General features: G+C 42.3%; 1 protein-coding gene across 7 annotated transcripts in view; it reads right to left on the reverse strand.

Annotated features, from left to right (window-relative positions):
• The window catches only part of DOCK4 (dedicator of cytokinesis 4), a 409,301-nt gene that overhangs the window by 28,345 nt on the left and 361,698 nt on the right, over positions 1–19,258 (reverse strand). For all 7 annotated transcript variants that reach the window (XM_041727815.1, XM_041727817.1, XM_041727816.1 and 4 more), the window contains 5 exons: positions 11,725–11,873; positions 9,916–10,002; positions 8,034–8,138; positions 2,446–2,587; positions 911–1,077 (listed from right to left, as the gene is read on the reverse strand). In XM_041727815.1, the coding sequence (XP_041583749.1) occupies positions 911–1,077; positions 2,446–2,587; positions 8,034–8,138; positions 9,916–10,002; positions 11,725–11,873 (650 nt within the window). The remainder of the gene's footprint in view (positions 1–910; positions 1,078–2,445; positions 2,588–8,033; positions 8,139–9,915; positions 10,003–11,724; positions 11,874–19,258) is intronic.

Genomic DNA, 19,258 nt, shown 5'->3' on the forward strand with positions numbered 1-19,258 from the left:
CAAGAAAAGAAGAGATTATAATGTCTCTGTGGCACCCCCCACCCAGGGGGGCTGTGACAGCCCGAGAGACAGCAAGGCGTATTGCAGCTGGTGGGAACAGACAGCTCACAGCTCAGGCAAGGGGTCTATGGGGCGCCTTCACTCTGTGTCTTCTCAGAAGTCCTAGTGACACCCTATCCTGACTAGAAAAAGCAGAGGATCACACGGAAATCTTCCACCGTACCAGCGGTCTACCTGGCTGTTCCCCGTCTCAGAAGCTCCTCTTCCCTGTCGGTCAGGCATTCGTTACTCACCGCTGACTACTGTCTCTGAGAATGAACACCCTGAGGTCCCCTCCACTCGTTCAGCATGAAGGAATGACAGGGCTGGGCTCAACCATGACATCTTTGAGATGGTCTGAGGACCACCAGCATTGTCACAAAGAAGCTGATCCCAGGCCTTCCTCTCAGACCTACTGAGGCAGGATTCCTGAGCTAAGAGGGCTGGTTACGAAAGCACCCCATGGCACTCAACTCATACAGCTGAGTTTGAGATCAACAAGACTAAATGATTTCTGGTCCCTTCTGGTTCTATCACTTGATTCCATTCTTTTTTTTTTTTTTTAAGATCTTATTTATTTATTTGACAGAGAGGAGGAGAGGGGGAGAGGGGGAGAGGGAGAGATGGAGAGACAGAGAGCGAGCAAGCTAGCAAGCACAAGCAGGGAGAGGGGCAGAGGGAGAAGCAGGGTCCCCACGGAGCAGGGAGCCTGACTCGGGGCCCCATCCCAGGGCTCTGGGATCATGACCTGAGCTGAAGGCAGGAACTTAACTGAGCCACCCAGATGCCCCTACTGGACTCTAAGTATTTATCCAGGGGCTTGTCCCAAGAAGCTCACAGGAAGCCGTATGTAATGAGAACTGCACGGTACCTTGAATTCATTCTCTTTATCTTTAGTGCCTTTGTGAAATGGTCTGTCATAGCGGAATTTCCAGATATGATTCACTTTATAGAAACTTTTGATGTTGTCCGGAACACCCTCTCTCTGCAGGACCTCCTGGCTCTCCGGAATAGGAGTCACGGCATATATCTGCAAATCTAGGATTAAAAAGTCAAGGAAGAAACCTGACTTGGCAAACGCCACAGAAACCTGGCTTGAGCTGCGCTGTGGCAGAGAGCAGAGGATGGGTAACAATCTGGTGCTTCCGTTGGGTCAAAGTCATTTAAAAAAATTTGCCAAGAAGGCGCCAAGAACTCAACTGACAACAAACCATTTCTCAAACTACAGGTCTTGCACTAGGTTTAGGGAGGTGATTCTAAGTACCTGATTAAAATAACTCATGAATTTATGTGTCACTGATTTTTTTTTTTCCTTTTTCCTCTTTTTGGTGTTTTGGTGGGGGTGGGTGGGAAGAGCTTAGATCTTAGGTACTCAGAATCGTATTAATCCTAATCCTCATTTAGGAGACACTCTTCTCTTTAGTCCATGCATGGCCCCTCTTAATTAATGTTTGTTTGTAAAATAATGTATAAATACCCATGCAACCGTGGCCAAAGACGGAAACCAGTTCTGACGGTGATTTATATTTACCTGTGTGATGCTCTGTGTCTCCAGCCTTCCCACACTTGGGGTATCACTCTCCCAAATCTTGTACTGATTAGCAGAGTGTTGTTGTAGATGATATTTTTAAAATTACATTAAAGGGTATCATATTTACTAGTATAGTTACCTTCTTCTCTTCTCATTCAAAGGATAGCAAAATCTTTTCCCTGATGTAAAGTCTTGCTTCTGTTGCATTTTATTTTCTACTTTGAAATGGTATCCATGATTATCAGTGGGAGCTTCTTGTCTCCTTAAAGATCGTAAGTTTTAGGAAGAGGCAGAAACATTCCCAAAGGGTGAATCCCGTTTGTCTCTAGGGCCTGGGTAATTTCAGTTGAGTTGTTCGTATTTTAGACCATGAGAGTGTCAATTACACAGCAATCATCAAAAGCTGTCCAAGATGCCATGGCTAAGAGTCCCCCAAAGATACTAAGGCACCTCCTTCCCTGCCCTTCCTTCCAGAATAAAAATAAAAAGGGAAAAGGGGCTGAATGGCATATGCCAGTACATATGATGCTATCATTTCCTCCAACCGAAGCGGTTTCCACAGGATATGTTGGAGGAAAGTTATTCTAAGGGAAATCACTAAAAGGAGCTTTAAAAGCAGGGCTGAGATAGAAAAGTTTTAATTGAAAGGAAAAAAAAAATCTTAACCAGAATCCTTAAGGGATTTCCTTTCATCTGACATTGTGATAATAACTAGAACAATGCTGTTTGGAAGGAACTAAGCTAAAAATCAAGATGAAGGGAAGGAGGGAGAGTAAGAACATGGCTATTGCAAAGGGGCCAGAGGCTAAACAACCCGGCACAAAAATGCTCTGCAGCTAATGGCCAATGGATCTAACCCGTCTAGGTGTGGATACACTGAGCTTCCGCCTGGAAGATGGTCTCGTCGGGCTGGTTGGCATGCTGCATGGCGATGGCGTGGGGGAACTCATTCAGCATTCTCTGTTGGAAGGCCTCCAGCCTTTCGTAGTCATGCCCTCGACACACAAACTCCTTATTCTGGAGGTGAAATAAAAAAAAAAAAGAAAAGAGAGCCATGTAATTGAGTGCATTAATTACAGAGAGAAGCCAAAAAGAGAGGACACTGGCAATGAGTGAACGTATGCCTCACCTCCACACACTATAACATAAAACCCCAAAAACAGTCTGAAAAATCTGCCCACATATGGAGAAGGCAGGGCAAGGATCGTGAGCTTCAGACCCGGATGCAGTGTGCCACTCTTAGTGTCAGGGTGTCGGGGACAAAGAGGCATCTGATTCTCAGAGCACCAAGATTCAAAACAAGGCAATCGTGTCCCCCTGAGCGCTAATGAGCACGTGCTAAAGTTTTTTTTTTCTTTCTTTCTTTTTTTTTTTAATAAGCTAGGTATCAGAGTTTAGGGGATACATTCTCAATATGGAAAAAAAGAAAGTAAATGCAATCTTCAAAAATGCATTTTGCTGCATCCTTTGCAACGGCCACAGAGATCAGCCTCAACTCCGGATCCCGGCGTGGAAAAAAGGAAGGCTGCGCCTGTTTGTGTTCCTGCTCTCAGCACGGCTGGCACAGGAAGCTTCTCTGCCATCACCAACTCAGCACGGCTTCCTGTAGCCAAGGGTCTTATTTACGGGCCCAAAGTGAGATTTAGGATTTTTAGGGACTTGCCAAATGGTGGACACTTTTTTTCTGTGTGTGTGTGTGTGTGTGTGTGTGTGTGTGTGTGTTTTGGTCTGTTCTGTTTTACAAGATGTATGAGTATTCTGTGGCCTGGGACTGTCTCTCATTCCAGAAAAATGAAGGTTATCCTAAAGTAGGCCTGAGAGCTGGGAAGGTGGGCAGGGTTTCTGGAAAGCCCCGCACTGGTCAGGTTAGGTAAGAAGGAACTTTGGAACCACTTTGATGGTTATCAAGTTCACTGTGGACAAGTCACTGACACTCTGCACATAACTTATTTAACCTACTAAGAGGTAGCTGGCTCCCGCGTGGCACCCACTGTAGAGCTGGGACCGAGGCTCAGGATCCCCAGGATCCCCACGCACTCTGTCCACCTGCTCCACATTCAAGCTCAGGGGTGGGCCCAAGGCCTGAGCTCGGGCTCTGCTGAACGCGGCCAGTACATCCAGGAAAAAACTCCTACTTGCTACCGAGACCACGAAAGGTGGTGTTGTGGGTGACATGCCCTGAAGATCTTCTCAGAGAAAGAGGGAGACGTTCGAGGTCTGGGAGAGCTTGCTAAGGCCCAATGTTCTCAGCATTTCTCCGCTTGATGAGGTTCCTCTGTTGCATAAAACTGCCCTAAGAAGAAATCAGAGCCACCACCGGAGGAATTCGAAACCCTGAGCAGGGCGGGGGGCTCAGGGCTGCGGCTGAGAAAAGGCAGTGGCAGGCAGAGGAGACAGCCGGGCCTGGGCTCCGGAAACTGGGCACGATCCTTTGGTGACACAGGCTAAGACAGACTACCTAGATGTCAGGCCCTCCAGACGATCCCATGTTTAATATTTTCTAGGTAAAAGAAGGTATACCTTCTGATGCTATGTGCTTTTTACTCAAAAGATAATAAACTTGCTTGATAAGACTATATATATATATATATATATATATATATATATTCCTGCATATTACAGAAGTCCTAAAATAAATATCTGAGTGCTCTAATAACTGCAATTTTGTGTATTACAGCAGTTTGTAAACTCAGGGGTTATTCTAAGCATATAATCAGTCAACAGTGTTAAGGCATTCTGAAATAAAAATGAATTTGGAGTCTGGTATTGGAGTTGTCAAGAAATAAAAAGGAGGGCAGCCCGGGTGGCTCAGTGGTTTAGTGCCACCTTCAGCCCAGGGTGTGATCCTGGAGACCCGGGATCGAGTCCCACGTCAGGCTCCCTGCATGGAGCCTGCTTCTCCCTCTGCCTGTGTCTCTGCCCCTTTCTTTATATCTCTCATGAATAAATAAATAAAATCTTAAAAAGAGAGAGAGAGAGAGAGAGAAAGAAAAGGGAATTAAGCATTGCCCCCATCAATCCATTTTTTTCATCACAGCTTTGAGATATAGTTCACGTACCACAAAATACACCCTTTTGAAGGTTTTTAGTATATCAACTATCACCACGGTCAAATGTGAGAACATTTTCGTTACCCTGAAGAGAAACTCGTACCCTCTAACAGTCACTCCGTTTCCCTTCCCATCCCCCCAGCCTCTGGCGACCACCCTCTACTTTCTGTTTCTATGGATTTGTCTCTTCTGACATTTCATATACATGGAATCATATAACATGTGGTCTTTTGTGACTGGCTTTTTCAATTAACATTATATGCTTAAAGTTCACCCACTATGTAGCATATTTCAGTACTTCATTCCTTTCCTACTGCTAAATATTCCACTGTGTGGATATACCATATGTTGATGTTGTTTATCCATTCACCAGTTGATGGATATCTGGGCTGCTTCCACTTTTTGGCAATAGTGAATAATGCTGCTATGAACATTCGCGTATAGGTCTTTGTGTAGACATATGTTTTCAATTCTCTTGAGTATATACCTAGGAATGGGACTGCTGGGTCACATTTGTTAATACTTAAAAAATTTTTTTATTATCTTTTTCTTTTGAAAAGGAAATCTATATCTATGGATTAAAGAAAAATCCCAAACAGTACAGGGCATACAATGAAAAGTAAATCTCTCTCCCATCCTTGACCTTGGTCATTCTTCCCCAACAAATCAGTCCTCAGAGGTATTCTGTGCCTAAAGAAATTGTCAATAAAGAAGCCATTTTTCATGAGGGTAAAAAAAAAATCTACTTAGATCATACACTTATATAAATATATTAATTTATTGCAGCTTGAAAAATTATCTTGAAATTGATCAATAAGGGAATTTTTAATGTTGATATTTGCTTGTTTTTAAATTGAAGGACAGACTAGAATCTGATTTCCTAAAAAGAAGTCCAGCCCTGTGATTCTGAAGGGTGTGGTGCCCCTTAGAAACCAATAGAGGGTGACCCTTCACTTTCACTTTGAAGAAAATGCTATTTATATCTAGGAAAGCTATTTTGAAAAGACTAATAACATAGGTTGATTTATTCTAATTGATTTTTTTAGAAGATTTTATTTATTTATTCATGAGAGACACAGAGAGAGGCAGAGACATAGGCAGAGAGAGAGGCAGGCTCCCTGTGAGAAACTCGATGCGGAACTTGATCCCAGGACCCCAGGATCATGACCTGAATCAAAGGCAGATAGATGCTCAACCACTGAGCCACCCAGGCATCCCTCTAATTGATTTTCTAACAATTTTTTTTTTATTAGCCAATTCTGTTTTCTAATTTGCTAAATTCCCTTTAAAATTGTGGCTCCTAAATTTCTGATTTTAAAAAAACTTTACACTTTTATCACGGTTTCATTTATTAGATAAGTGTCTAGAGTAGTTTATAGTGTACTTGCAGCTGAATTCAGAATTTGAGCAGGGCCACAATATGACTTTTGTGGGCTCCTTCCTCTATAAAAAAGCATTAAAAATCATACTGAGAGACTGATTTGTCATAGGGACAAATGAATACACGATAATCTACTGTATCAGATACAATTTAAAATATAACATTTTCTTCAACAAAAGAAAACTCACTTTTTTTCTTCTGATCTTTAAAAGAAATTAAAATACTTTGGTAGGTAATATTACAATTTTTATTTATTTTTTTTTCTTTCTTTTTTTTATTTATTTATGATAGTCACACACAGAGAGAGAGAGAGGCAGAGACACAGGCAGAGGGAGAAGCAGGCTCCATGCGCCGGGAGCCCGACGTGGGATTCAATCCCGGGTCTCCAGGATCGCGCCCTGGGCCAAAGGCAGGCGCCAAGCCGCTGCGCCACCCAGGGATCCCCAATATTACAATTTGTAAACGTTATACCCACTATATGTAATAGATTGATTAGTCCTGAGTATGCTGTGGAAGAAAAAGTAATCTTTTGCTTTGCTTCATTTTGAGCCAAGAGAGGAAGGGCATCAGCTGCACCAGAGTTATGTCTGTACCCTCCTGTGGGGTCTCCAGCCCTCTCTCTCTGTGTGCTAGATTGTTTCTCTTCTACTCACTACCTGGATCCTGGCCATGCATTCTTTGTGGGGGTTGCTGATGACTGGACGTACTAGTCCGGGCCTAGTATGTCCACTTTCAAAATTTAGTCTTCAAAGTCAGCAAGTGTTCTAAACCTGTCTCTATTTTTGATCCAGAATCAAGCTTTCCTCTGTCCTTAGGTCCACCTGCAGAATCAGCTTTGTGACCATGTCACACACCATGACCATCATGCAGATTCCTATTTATTTATTTATAAAAAGATTTTATTTATTTATTCATGAGAGACACATCTTACTTATACTAATATAAAAACAAGTAATGAAGGAGAAGTATCTGGAGTAATTTACAAATTGAGTGAATTCATGACAAACTTTAAATCTCAGCATACAAATACTTCAGTATCTGTGTCGCTCTGCATCTTGCTTTAACTGCCAGCACAATAAGAATAAATATAGGATGGGGATACTTGAAAGAGAAGGGAGAGCAGAAAGATTGGACTTCATTGTTTGTTTAATAATCATCAACTTATCTAACTTTTAGAATGAAAGTTTTATATGTATTTGCTTATATATTTACATATGAAGTTTATCTCTATACGTATATGCTTTTTTTTTAAATTTTTTTAAATTTTTATTTATTTATGATAGTCACAGAGAGAGAGAGAGGCAGAGACACAGGCAGAGGGAGAAGCAGGCTCCATGCACCGGGAGCCCGATGTGGGATTCGATCCCGGGTCTCCAGGATCGTGCCCTGGGCCAAAGGCAGGCGCCAAACCGATGCGCCACCCAGGGATCCCCGTATATGCTAAATATAGATGTAGATTCCAAAATATCCAAACGTCATAGGCAAAAATTCATTTTAGTCTTACATAGAGCAAACACTCAAATGACAGGTTGATTGAAATGACCATATGCTTTGGTGCCATGTAGACATTACACAAAATCTCCTTGTTGGGTTAAAAGGGAATCTGCAGGGGATCCCTGGGTGCCTCAGCAGTTTAGCGTCACATTTGGTCCAGAGTGTGATCCTGGAGTCCCGGGATCAAGTCCCACATCAGGCCCCCTTCATGGAGCCTGCTTCTCCCTCTGCCTGTGTCTCTGCCTTTCTCTCTCTCTCTCTCTCTCTTTCTCTGTGTCTCTATGAATAGATAAAATCTTTAAAAAAGAAAAAAAAAGAAATTTAGGAAGAAAAATCAAATAATTGTTTGATACCTTGGGAAATTATTCAAAACAAGGTATTCTAGATTTAGTATAATGTCTACAAACTAAAAAGTTAAATCTTATGACGTTATTGTCCTAAAAGGACAATAATGTCATTAGCATCTTAGTTTTCTTGACTGGGATATAGATATATATACTGAAGGTATAACAACAAGTTAAATAGTGCATTAACTTACTCTTAAGAAAAATGGAAATTTCTTCCCATAAAATCCAACTCTGAAGAACTCTGGTTCAAGGCGTTGCTGGTCCATGATTTTATCATACAAAGAGGCTTCCATCATCTGGAAAGCAAAGGAGATGTTCCAATAATTTTATCTCACCCTTCAGCTCTCCCTATTTATGGAAGAGGATATTTCTTTTCTATAAACGAGAACTTCATTGTAGTTTCCAGTTTGCAGAAAAGAAGGTTTCACTCCCTTTCTGTGCTTTAAGGTGGGGATCAGCAAACTGGTTCTGTAAATGTCAGAGAACAAAGAGTCTAGGCTTTGCAGGCCATTTGGTCCATGTCACTACTACTCAGTCCTGTGATGTCCACAGGCTCCGTTTGTTGACCCTGTTTTTAAAGGAACAATTTTACCACATGTTCTCACCAGAGAAAATAATTTCTATGCACAAAGTCTCTCAAAAAGATATTTTCTTCACAATTAAATAAAAATCAACAAAAATGAAAAGAAAAGGAAAGAATGATTAGAGACCGGATCTTTCTGGAAGATTCCAGTGCCAAAGGTACCACACCTGTGGATCTGGTTCTCCTTGGTCACAGTAATTCAGGACATTTGGAGGGTGCAACCTGCACAGGGATAAACCAAACCAAAGGAGACCCATAGTGCAAAGTGCTGTCTGGGCTGAAAGCCCTTAAGTGTGTCTCTGACAATGTTGGCATTATGAAGCACATAAAGCTGATGGTTTTCCATTCATGGTATTATCATCCCCAGGGTTTATAGAGAAAGACTAATATTGCACTTGAAAACTTCTCCCCCTCCCCCTGCCCCTAGTAACAGCACCCCAAAGAGCAGTTGGCGTGAAGTGTAATGCTTTGGGTTTATAAAAATCCGAGTGACTATGGTACCCAAGGGCTCTCCCGGGTAAACACTGTAACCTCACTTCTGTCACAGGGACAGTATGCCAAGAGAAGCACAGCAACGTTTTTATATAAAACTGCAGGGCCTGCCAGGGCCAGCATGATGGACTGAAGTTAAAACAAGGTTTTTTCTCTTTGGTTTTCATGTTAGGAGAAACCTCGATGAACCACTGGCATGAAATACTACGCCAGCAGTACAGGACCAGTTCCCGCAGGCTGGATGAGTTACTTGTGGGCATGGGATTTTATGAGCTGTTAAGGGTTGACGATATCATCTCTTAAACTGCTACCTCAGAATTAAAAGGCAGCATCATAATCTTCTTCCTACTTCAGAAACCCTGCAGAGCTTAAGTGTTATGAGATGACACAAAATGCTCATGGCTCTGAAGAGTAAGGACTCAGGGTGCAAGAGGGGCCCATTTGAACCTAGAAAGAAAAGAAGGGACAAAACATTTGGTTCAGGGATACAGAATATTGAACTCCTCGAAGCTCATGGGTACTAAGACCTTGGTTCAGGTTTAGCAAATAAAACATATTGCTGAAGCTAAAGGGATGACACCGACAGAATTTAGCCCCGAAATAGTTCCAAATGGGTCAGCTCGCCATGTCTACTGTTTTGCGGTGCAGATTACGAAACTAAGAATGGTATGCTGTTGCAGAGCTCTGCGTACAGGTGAGAAGCTCTTCAAACAGTGGGGAGATTTTTCTTCAATAAACCAAAAGAATTAATCGTGATTAGATTGTGTATTCCAGAGGTGATGTTTAGAAGAGATCCAAGGCTCACTTTTGCGTACTAACTAAAAGCATTTGCTATTTGTATAAATAGCTGAGCATGCTTCAGAGGCAAGACTTCTCTTTCAAAAGCCTTCTGCAAGACAGGTTGAGATGATCACAAAGTTAGTTTTTATGGAACGATACGGGAAAGTGAGTGAAAAAAGGATGCCTTAGGCTGATTAGCATGCACCCGGGTGCCTTACCCTCATTTTGCTCAGGTTTCTGTAGTCGTAATAACTCTCGTACTGCTCTGCAATCTTCCGGCACAAGATGATACCGTTCTCCCAACACTGTGGACAAATGAATGATATAAATGCTTACGATCCCACATCTACTTATTTCCACCCAGAGGTCAGGGTGGGACTGCTTTCAGATCATCAAGCCTTATTTCTTCATCTTTATAATCTACCTTTAATAGTGTCACTGCCACTTTAAGCTTGATCACAGCATGCAATCAGCATGTAAATTATTAAAAATCTTTAGGAAGCGAGAAAATATAATCCACTACAACAGGCATTAACATATGGTGCGGAAACATTTTCTGGTGTCATTTCAGAATCATCATCTTGAAATAACTACAGTTCCACAATGGCCAAGTACATGAATAAATAGGCCCTCGGTGCTAAGGAGGGAATTACCACTGACCCCTAAGGCCCAATTATCCACAGCTGGCATGTTGGATGCCTTGCTTGGCTCAATTGCACTTGTAAATTGTGAGGATCTAACCCAGCTGGTTGCTATCAGCAGAAATGCAAAAATTCTTTCGTCTAGCCCAAGTGTCAGCAAACTTTTTCTACAAAAGGCCAGACAGTAAATAACTCAGGCTTTGTGGCCATACAGTCTATGTCACAGCTACTCAACTCAGCCATTAAGGCACAAAAGCAGCCACAATGAATAAACTTGTCTGTGTTGCAATAAAACTATCATCTAGGGACACCAAAATGTGAATTTCATGAAATTTTCATCTGTCAGATATTCTTTTTCTTGGGGTATCTTTCAAACACTCAAAAATATAAAAGCAATTCTTGGAATGTGGGCGATACAGAAATGGATCGTGAGCCAGTTGATCCAAGGACCATGGTTTGTAACCCCCAATCTAGCAAAAAACCTTTGGAAGGGCCAAGGTAAGCAGATAGAGATTTAATGACAACTTATCCTAAAGATGGAAACTTTACCAATGGAGGATACAAAGGCATTTCCTTACCATTAATGTTAAAAATGATATGTCAGTGTATTTAGATAAATAATAAAGGAGGATTGCAAAGAGGCAATTCCCTTGCATCAAATTATGCAATTATGTTTTGTAAAAGAACGACAGCCACTGTTTGTATTTTAGTCTCCTGTTTAACCTTGGCATTTGGGGAGCTATATTTAAATCTAAGACAGGTATCATCAAAGCAGCCAAATGTTCAAATCAAATAAACAACTGTGGTTGGATTCATAAGTTTTCCTAAAGGGCACTGTAAGCTCTTAAAGAGGGAGATGGGTGGGGAGCAGGTGAAGTAATGGGCTGAATGGCATCATTAGCTCAGTGAGGTTTTTCCATACCCCATGGCATCTCTTAAGTATATGATGGGATGCCATAATATTCTTTAAACAAAGTGAGTTTCATTTATTTTGCCTTACAAAGAAAGTGGAATGGGGCAAAACACATGCAGATTTGGGGAGGTGGGTGAGGGTGGTAATGATTTTCCAGAAAATAAAATACCTGGTGTTAAAACCTCTGGACCAGTGTTTTTCAAAATATGGCCCCAAGTTTGCACACACTGGAATCTCCTGAAGTCCTTGTTAAAGTCACAAAATCCCCTGCTTATGCCAGACAGACCTAATCAGAATGTCTAGAGGTGGGACCTGGGAATTTTAACAGACTCTTAGGTGTTTTCAATGCACATTAAAACCTGAGGGTGCCTGGCTTGAGGAGGTGGGCATCAAAAAACTAAATGAAAGGACACATGCCACCCACACAACCACCTTGAGAGAGGCCATGGAGGGGGCGGAGTAGGGCTACGTACTTTGCCTCGGTCAAAATTCTGGATGATGGCAAGGTGTAGGTGCTCCTTTCGCTGCCATTCTGTTTGCATGGGGTAGGTCAGGAACTCCCGGAGGGGCCGATCAGACCATTCCAGCAGCTCATCGTACAACAGGAGAGTATATGCAGCCTCTGAAAGTTGAGTGGGAAGGCTGTGATCAAGACAGGATCCCAGGGACGCCTGGGTGGCTCAGCATTGAGCATCTGCCTTTGGCTCGGGGCATGATCCCGGAGTTGAGGGATCGAGTCCCATATTGGGCTCCCTGCATGGAGCCTGCTTCTCCCTCTGCCTGTTTCTCTGCCCCTCTCTCTCTCTCTCTCTCTGTCTCTCATGAATAAATAAATAAAATCTTAAAAAAAAAAAAAGACAGGATCCCAAACAGCATCCCCTCAAACGGGGCTGGTTTGGGATAAATTGGAAAAAAAAAAATTCGTTGAATTTCATGATAACGAAGAAAAAATGTTCAGAATATATGCAAGAGCAGACTAATGAGTGATAACTTCCCCCTGGAAGATGGAACTGTATATTTTATATTTTGGCTCCCTATATTAATTCTCTCCCTTACTTCTCTCTCTTTCTTGCTTTCTCTTCCCATTCCTCTTCCTTGCTTCTACAATGCTGCTGGGGTAATAAAAATGTTTAAGGATATATTGTTGGAGCTTGTTCAAAGAAATAGGGCAACATGCCTTTGATTGCTGGGGAAGTGCACTGGTAAATCCCTTGGGGTGAGACTATGGGCATCTTCCAAAGGACATACTAGGAAACGAAAAATGGTAATTAAATTCTTCTTGATAATAAAAGGCTGAAAAGTTTGAAAATGGTGTTCTGGGGCAGGGTTAGGGGATCGAGGCAGAATTTGGGAGGTGCAAAGAAGACAGAGAGGAGCTAAAGGTAGAGAAGAAAAAGAAAAAAATCTAGTAACAGGAGGGACTAGGAAGGGCAAAAGTGTTGGTAAGAAGTGTGTGTGTATATGTGTAAAGAGAGAGACAGGGATATAGAGGGAGGACTGTTGTGTGGTATGATGCTCAGTTGGCCCCACAAATCTCAGTAATGACGTGGTTGGGATTTCTTGGGAAAACATGTAAAGGGGTGATATTCTGTATACACACATGGAAATGGTGATCTGTAGGCCTAAGCACAGTTGGCAGGTAGTGCACTTAATTGCCATTCTGCAGGTCTCTCCCTGAATCTGGCCAAACAGATCAACAGGAACCAGAGTTCCATTGTCACTGATGAAGGACTATGATTATTTTTTTTCCTTTAATATTGTGACAGCCAAGTCATTTATTAAATTGAATAGACAAACCCTTATGTTATTAATCCATTACCATCCCTATATGTCTCTTAAATGACGTAATGGTTGGCGTCTGGGTGGTGCAGTCGGTTGGTTTACGCTTGGGTCATGATCTCAGGGTCATGAGATTGAGTCCCATGTTGGGCTCTGTGCTTGTCAGAGTCTGCTTGAGATTCTCTCTCCTTCTCCCTCTGCCCCTCCCACTCAAGCTCTCTCTCCCTCAAATAAATAAATCTTAAAAAACAAACAAACAAACAAACACATGTAATGGTAGCTTTGAACATAATACCAATAAATGGTCATACTTAATCTTCACTTATTTGCCTTAAGAGTAGCTACACATAAGGCTCTAAGGTAGCATGTTAAGTCCTACGTGATTTGGCCATCTCAGCATATAAAATGTAGCTGTAATAAGAAAGGTCTGGGTCCCTATCACTTTTTCCTTGCCTCTTCTGCACAGAAGTCCTGTGAAGCACAGGCTCTGGCTTTTCTTCTTCTTAATTACCTTTGGTGAGCTTAGTCTCCGGGCTTCAATAACTGCAAAAGCTTTCATAACCCACCAGCGGTCTCTTATTCCCCTCTGTTCAGTTTGCACACTGTTACCAGTATGATCTTTCAACCGCCAAGGATCATGTCGCTCCCCTGAATCAGGGGGATTCTCAGTAGCTCACAATAAATGTAGGCTTCCTAACATGACAGAGAAGGCTGGCCATGAACTGGTCCCTACCAACCTCTCTGCTCACATTTCCCTTTATCCCTCCACCCAGTACAGGTAAGAAGGAGCTCACCACTGTTTCTCCTAAGAAGCCTCCAGCCTCCATGGTTGGGGCCCCTGGATCCCATCATTGGCTTTTGCTGAATGGAACAAGATGTATCCTGACCTGGAAGCAGTTGTTGCAAGAGAGCTTCCCCAAGGGATGGAGGTACCTTCTGCTTTAATGGGCACTAGCCACAGTCTTTCCTGTGGAAGCTGAATGTGACATGGACAGAGAAGAGTATTGGCTAAGGGCTGTTGGTTACTTGGTGGATGCAGAAACAGAGCTGAATCGCCACAACATAGGTTGCCATGGAAGGCTGCTTTTGACAGGACAAGAATGATGATAATAATGACTGTCAGTTCTGCACTGTATCTGAATAGCTTTCTAGTTTTCGGTGAGACATCCTGAGATGATTTCCTGATCTCTAATTCCCCACATATCCTTATAATAAATGCCAAGCATCTAAGAAAGCTCTGTGTGTGTCTTTGTTCCTCTGTCTATACACTTTGCTCCTGCCACGTGAATAATCCATAGTTCCCTTCATTTACCACATGGGCTGACACCTGCAACCCCTCACAGACTGTTCCTTCAAACTCTTGCTGAATAACTCCTTTTTCTCTTAATACACAGCACAGGAATGATCACTTTTATCTCTCAAATTTCTTGTGTGTCTCCCCCAGGCCTGCGAATTCACAAAATATTCTTGCAATTAATTATTTCATAGAGAAAAGGATGAGAAAGACTAAGTTGAAGCATTCAGCTGCCCACAGGGAGTGAATGGAAGGGCAATGAAAGTCCAGTTCACAGAGCCAGAAAGTAGAATGGTGGGGGAAGAGAAAATGGGAAGTTACTGTTTCATGGGTATAGTTTTGGTTTGTGCAGATGATAAAGTTCCGGAGGGAGGAAGGTGATGGTCGCACAATAGTGGGAATGTACTTCATGCCACTGACATGTGACCTTAAAAACAGGTCAGATGGTAAATTCCATGTTACATAAATTTTACAATAAAAAAAAATTAAAAGTCGGGAGAGGGGCAATGAAAGGATTTTAGTCCCTAAAGTGCTTTCCAAATCATGCTTGCTCTGGGATGGTCCCAGGGCATGATAGAAGATGGGTGTGCCCCTGAAGATAAGCAGGTATTGACAAGCCATCAGAAGCTGACGAGTGACTGAATGGGGACATGGAAAAGTGTGAAATCAGTGACACTTGTTTCAGAATCTGATTCAAGAAAATGATGTCTTTCTGGGGAAAATGGTATGTGCAATGGAAGCAGTAGAAACTTTTCATGAGGGACACCTGGGTGGCTCAGCAGTTGAGCACTCCTTCAGCCCATGGTGTGATCTTGGAGTCCCTGGATCAAGTCCCACATTGGGCTCCTTGCAGGGAGCCTGCTTCTTTCTCTATGTCTCTGCCTCTCTGTGTCTTATTTATGAAGAAATAAATAAAATATTAAAAAAAAAGAAACTTTTCATGAAATCAAACATATATCCGTTTGAGGCATGACCGACACAGGAGACTACTGAGGCTGATTTTAAACACATTAGCAAACTGTAGACGCCTTATGGCAATACATCGGATATTTTTTCTTCTGCATCTCAAGAAGACAATAGCATGTACTGAAGAGGGAAGAACGAATCATATCCAAAATTTCCAGCAATCATTGAAAAAGTATTTATAATTTTGAACAAAAGGCATCACCACATAATTAAATATGGACCCTCTCACTCCATCATCTTGACAAATATACAGTGAGGACACCAATATGCAACAAGGAAGAACACAGGAGAAGACTGGAGATAAATTAGGAATGAAGAGTACTGTCACGGAAGGCTGCAAAGGGTTAAAGCCATTTAAACAGGATCCTATAAAGATAGAGAAGTTTTCCCATTAATTTCTCTTTCTCCAAGGACACACAAAAATGAGGACAGAGGAGTGATGAATAAAATGCTGCATGGGAGGAGAACTTATTTCTTATGACTTTGAGGGACATAAAAACTGCAAGTTCAGTAAACAAATTAAAGGAAAACAACCTGCCCATTGCTGAAATATAATCCGACAGATTTGGACTGTTTAAGAGAACCAAAATATGTCTATTACATAGCTGCAAGAACTTGTCCTAAGTTCCCTCCCTCATTTCTTTTTTAATGACCTTTAAAATTAGTCCACAAGGTGGTTTCTACAGCTCTAATAACTAAGCTCACCATTTCTGTCAAAATTTGGCTACTAACTACTATGAAAATGGTCAGTGAAACTCCCAGACAACATACCTCCAGAATCTTAGTCTATTTAATCAAAACCATCAGCGCATCTGTGTGAAGAGATACTGGGGCTTCCTTAGTGACTCAGGAATTATCAATATTGAAGGAGAAAAATCTCTGCAGGTGTTAAAATTTAACCAAGTAAATTTATTGGTGATGCATTTATTTAAATCTCACACTGCTGGGGCGCCTGGGTGGCTCAGTCGGTTATGTATACGAGGCTTGGTTTTTGCTTAGGTCATGATCTCAGGGTCCTGAGACTGAGCCTCATGCCAGCTCTGCTCTGGGTGTCAGGCCTGGAGCTTCTCCCTCTCCCTCTGCCCTTCCCTCACCTCCCCCACGCACATGTGTTCTCTCTCTCTCTTTCTCTCTCTCTAAAAGACAAAAACAAATCTCACACGGCTAGGCACTAAAAGGAGAAGACTAAGAAGAAAAAATTACGTCTTTAAAATTCACTCTTTAACTAGAGATATCTCAAAAAAAAAAAAAAACTAGAGATATCTCTATCTACCTACCTACACACACCCCTTATATAACTATTAAATACAATTTGATAACTACTTTCATGAAATCTGAAAAAAATGTAATGGTTAAAGAGTGGGAATCATCAACTCAGGGCATGGGCGAAGGGTGGGGGGCATGAGGTTGCTGTGGGAAATAAAAGGGAGAGAAATCCAGAAAAAGATGGTAAAGACACACGCCCTGAAGGATGAAGACAAGGCACGTAGTCCAAGTGGTAAGATGAGGCTGCACAGATGGGCAGGTGTTGGTTTTATGATGATGGACCCTGAATAAAGAGTTTAAACTTTTTTCTTTTTTTGTAGAAGATACCAACTAAAAACAGTTCTATCTAGAGAAGGGGCTGGTGAAATTGTCGAAAGGGGCCAGACAATAAAAAAAACTGATAATTAAAATGATCATGATTTACAGTCTAGCTTGCAGGTGATGTGATTGTTGTTGTAGCTACTCAGTTCTGCCTTTTGTGGCACAAAAGCCGCCATAGACAACATCTGCGGAAGTGAGTGTGGCTGAGTTCTAATAACACATTTTTTTAAAAAAGATTATTTATTTATTTGAGAGAGAAAGATAGAGAGCACATGCACACATACCTGAGAGTGAGCACAAGCAGGGGGAGGGACAAAGGGAGAGGGAGAAGCAGACTCCCTGCTGAGATGGGAGCCCCATGTGGGGCTCGATCACAGGACCCTGAGGATCACGGTCTGAGCCGAAGGCAGACAACCGACTGAGCCACCCAGGTGCCCCTCCAGTAACACTTCCTTTACAAGATCAGGTGGTTGGTCTGCAGGCTGCAGTCTCTGCCCCTCTGCTCTAGGGAAGAACTCTGGGGCTACTTAAGAAACAGTCCAGGCGTGAGACCACGAAGGCCACACAGAGGCCTGGGGGGGCGGGGGGTAGGGAAGCGGGGAAACAAAGAAAGGGAAATATTTTTGAGAGATTGTTAGGAAGGGAAATGAATAGAACACGGTGAATGATTAGGTTGCAGGAGGCTCAGAGATACCGAGGTCTCCACACTGAGTCAACGGAGATGCTGTTAATTGATACAGTGACACAGTAGCTGGAGGCATTATTTAAATTCTGGCCACACAAGCACCATTTCTGAAAGGATTGCTTTCTTTTAAAGCTGGAGGAAGGGCCACAATTCAGGAGTTCCTGGGAAGAACAGTGTGGCAGCAGACTCAGATTTATAGTTCCTACATCCAGCTAAAGCATTGTTTTCTGGTTACAATGTAGGGAGCATCTCATATCCTACCTTTCCCACTGATTGTAACTAAAAACCCTAGGCAGAAAATATAAAGCAACTCTTGGAGGATTCTGAAAAGTAAAAAAAAAGAAGGCAGGAAGAGTAAGAAAAACGATACTTAAAGAATGACCATAAAATAGTGAGCTCTCGGGGAGCCTGGGTGGCTCAGTGGTTGAGCATCTGCCTTTGGCTTGGTGCAGGGTCCTGGGATAGAGTCCCGTGTCAGGCTCCCCACAGGAAGTCTGCTTCTCCCTCTGCCTATGTCTCTGCCTCTTTCTCTGTGTCTCTCATGAATAAATAAATAAAATCTTAAAAAAAAAAAAAGTAGTGACTTCTCTTTTTTTTTTTTTTTCCTTTCCCATGTCCTGGCTTAGCCTTCCTGGTCTACTGGAACTACAAATGGAAATGGACAGAAAAGGCTCCAAGGAAAGCTCCTCTGGTGAGAGGACTGAGGAACTTCCTGGGCTGGGTGGAGTACTTTTGACCCTTCCAGCCTCTTCTGGGTCCCAGGAACACAGAGCAAACTTGTGGAGTGGACAGTGCAAACAATCACAATGGCAGCAGAGGCGTCCACGGGCTTTTCTTCTGTTCAGTGTTTGGCTCCCAGGAAGGGTGTATGGAGTGCATCATAATGTGTGTGTGTGTGTGTGGGGGGGGGGTGGAATCAAGCCTTGGCTTTGACCAATTTGGCTTTGATTAAGCTAGAGTGCTAGGTAAAGGAGCCCTTGGGAGATAGGAAAAATGAGGAAGATCACAGAGAGGAGGCACATGGAAAAAGCAATTTTTAAATTTGGTGTGCGATGTCATTCAAACATCTCATTCATTTTGGTTTTGGCATTTGATTTCCTTTTTTTTTAATTTAAAGATTTAATTTATTTATTCATGAGAGACACACAGAGAGAGAGGCAGAGTATAGGTAGAGGGAAAAGCAGGCTTCCTGCAGGGAGCCAAATGTGGGACTCGATCCCAGGACCCTAGGATCACAACCTGAGCCCAAGGCAGACGCTCAACAGCTGAGCCATCCAGGGGCCCCAAAAGTGAATGCTCTTGAATAGAAAGATATAAGCTCCCTGCAAAGAAAAGGAAGCTACAAAAAACCCCACAAAACAACAACAAACCAAACATACAAAAAACCAAAAGTGGAAAGGAAATTTTACAACTGAGTAATAAAGTAACAAAAATTAAAATTTCACTGGAAGGTCTCAGTAGCTGAATGGAAATGGCAGAGAAGAGACAGTGGATTTGCAAATGGATCAGCAGAAATTATCCTATTTGAACAAGAAAGAAAGAAGAAACATTGGGGAAAAGAAATTAATAAAGCCCCAAGAACTTATGGAACAATACCAAAAGGCCTAACATTCATGTCATCAGAGTCCCAAAAGACAAGGACTGGTACAGAAAACACATTTGAGGAAATAATGCCTGAAAACTTCCCAAATCTGGT

Source organism: Vulpes lagopus, chromosome 13, assembly GCF_018345385.1.
Source record: "Vulpes lagopus strain Blue_001 chromosome 13, ASM1834538v1, whole genome shotgun sequence".
Taxonomy (NCBI): Eukaryota; Metazoa; Chordata; class Mammalia; order Carnivora; family Canidae; genus Vulpes; species Vulpes lagopus.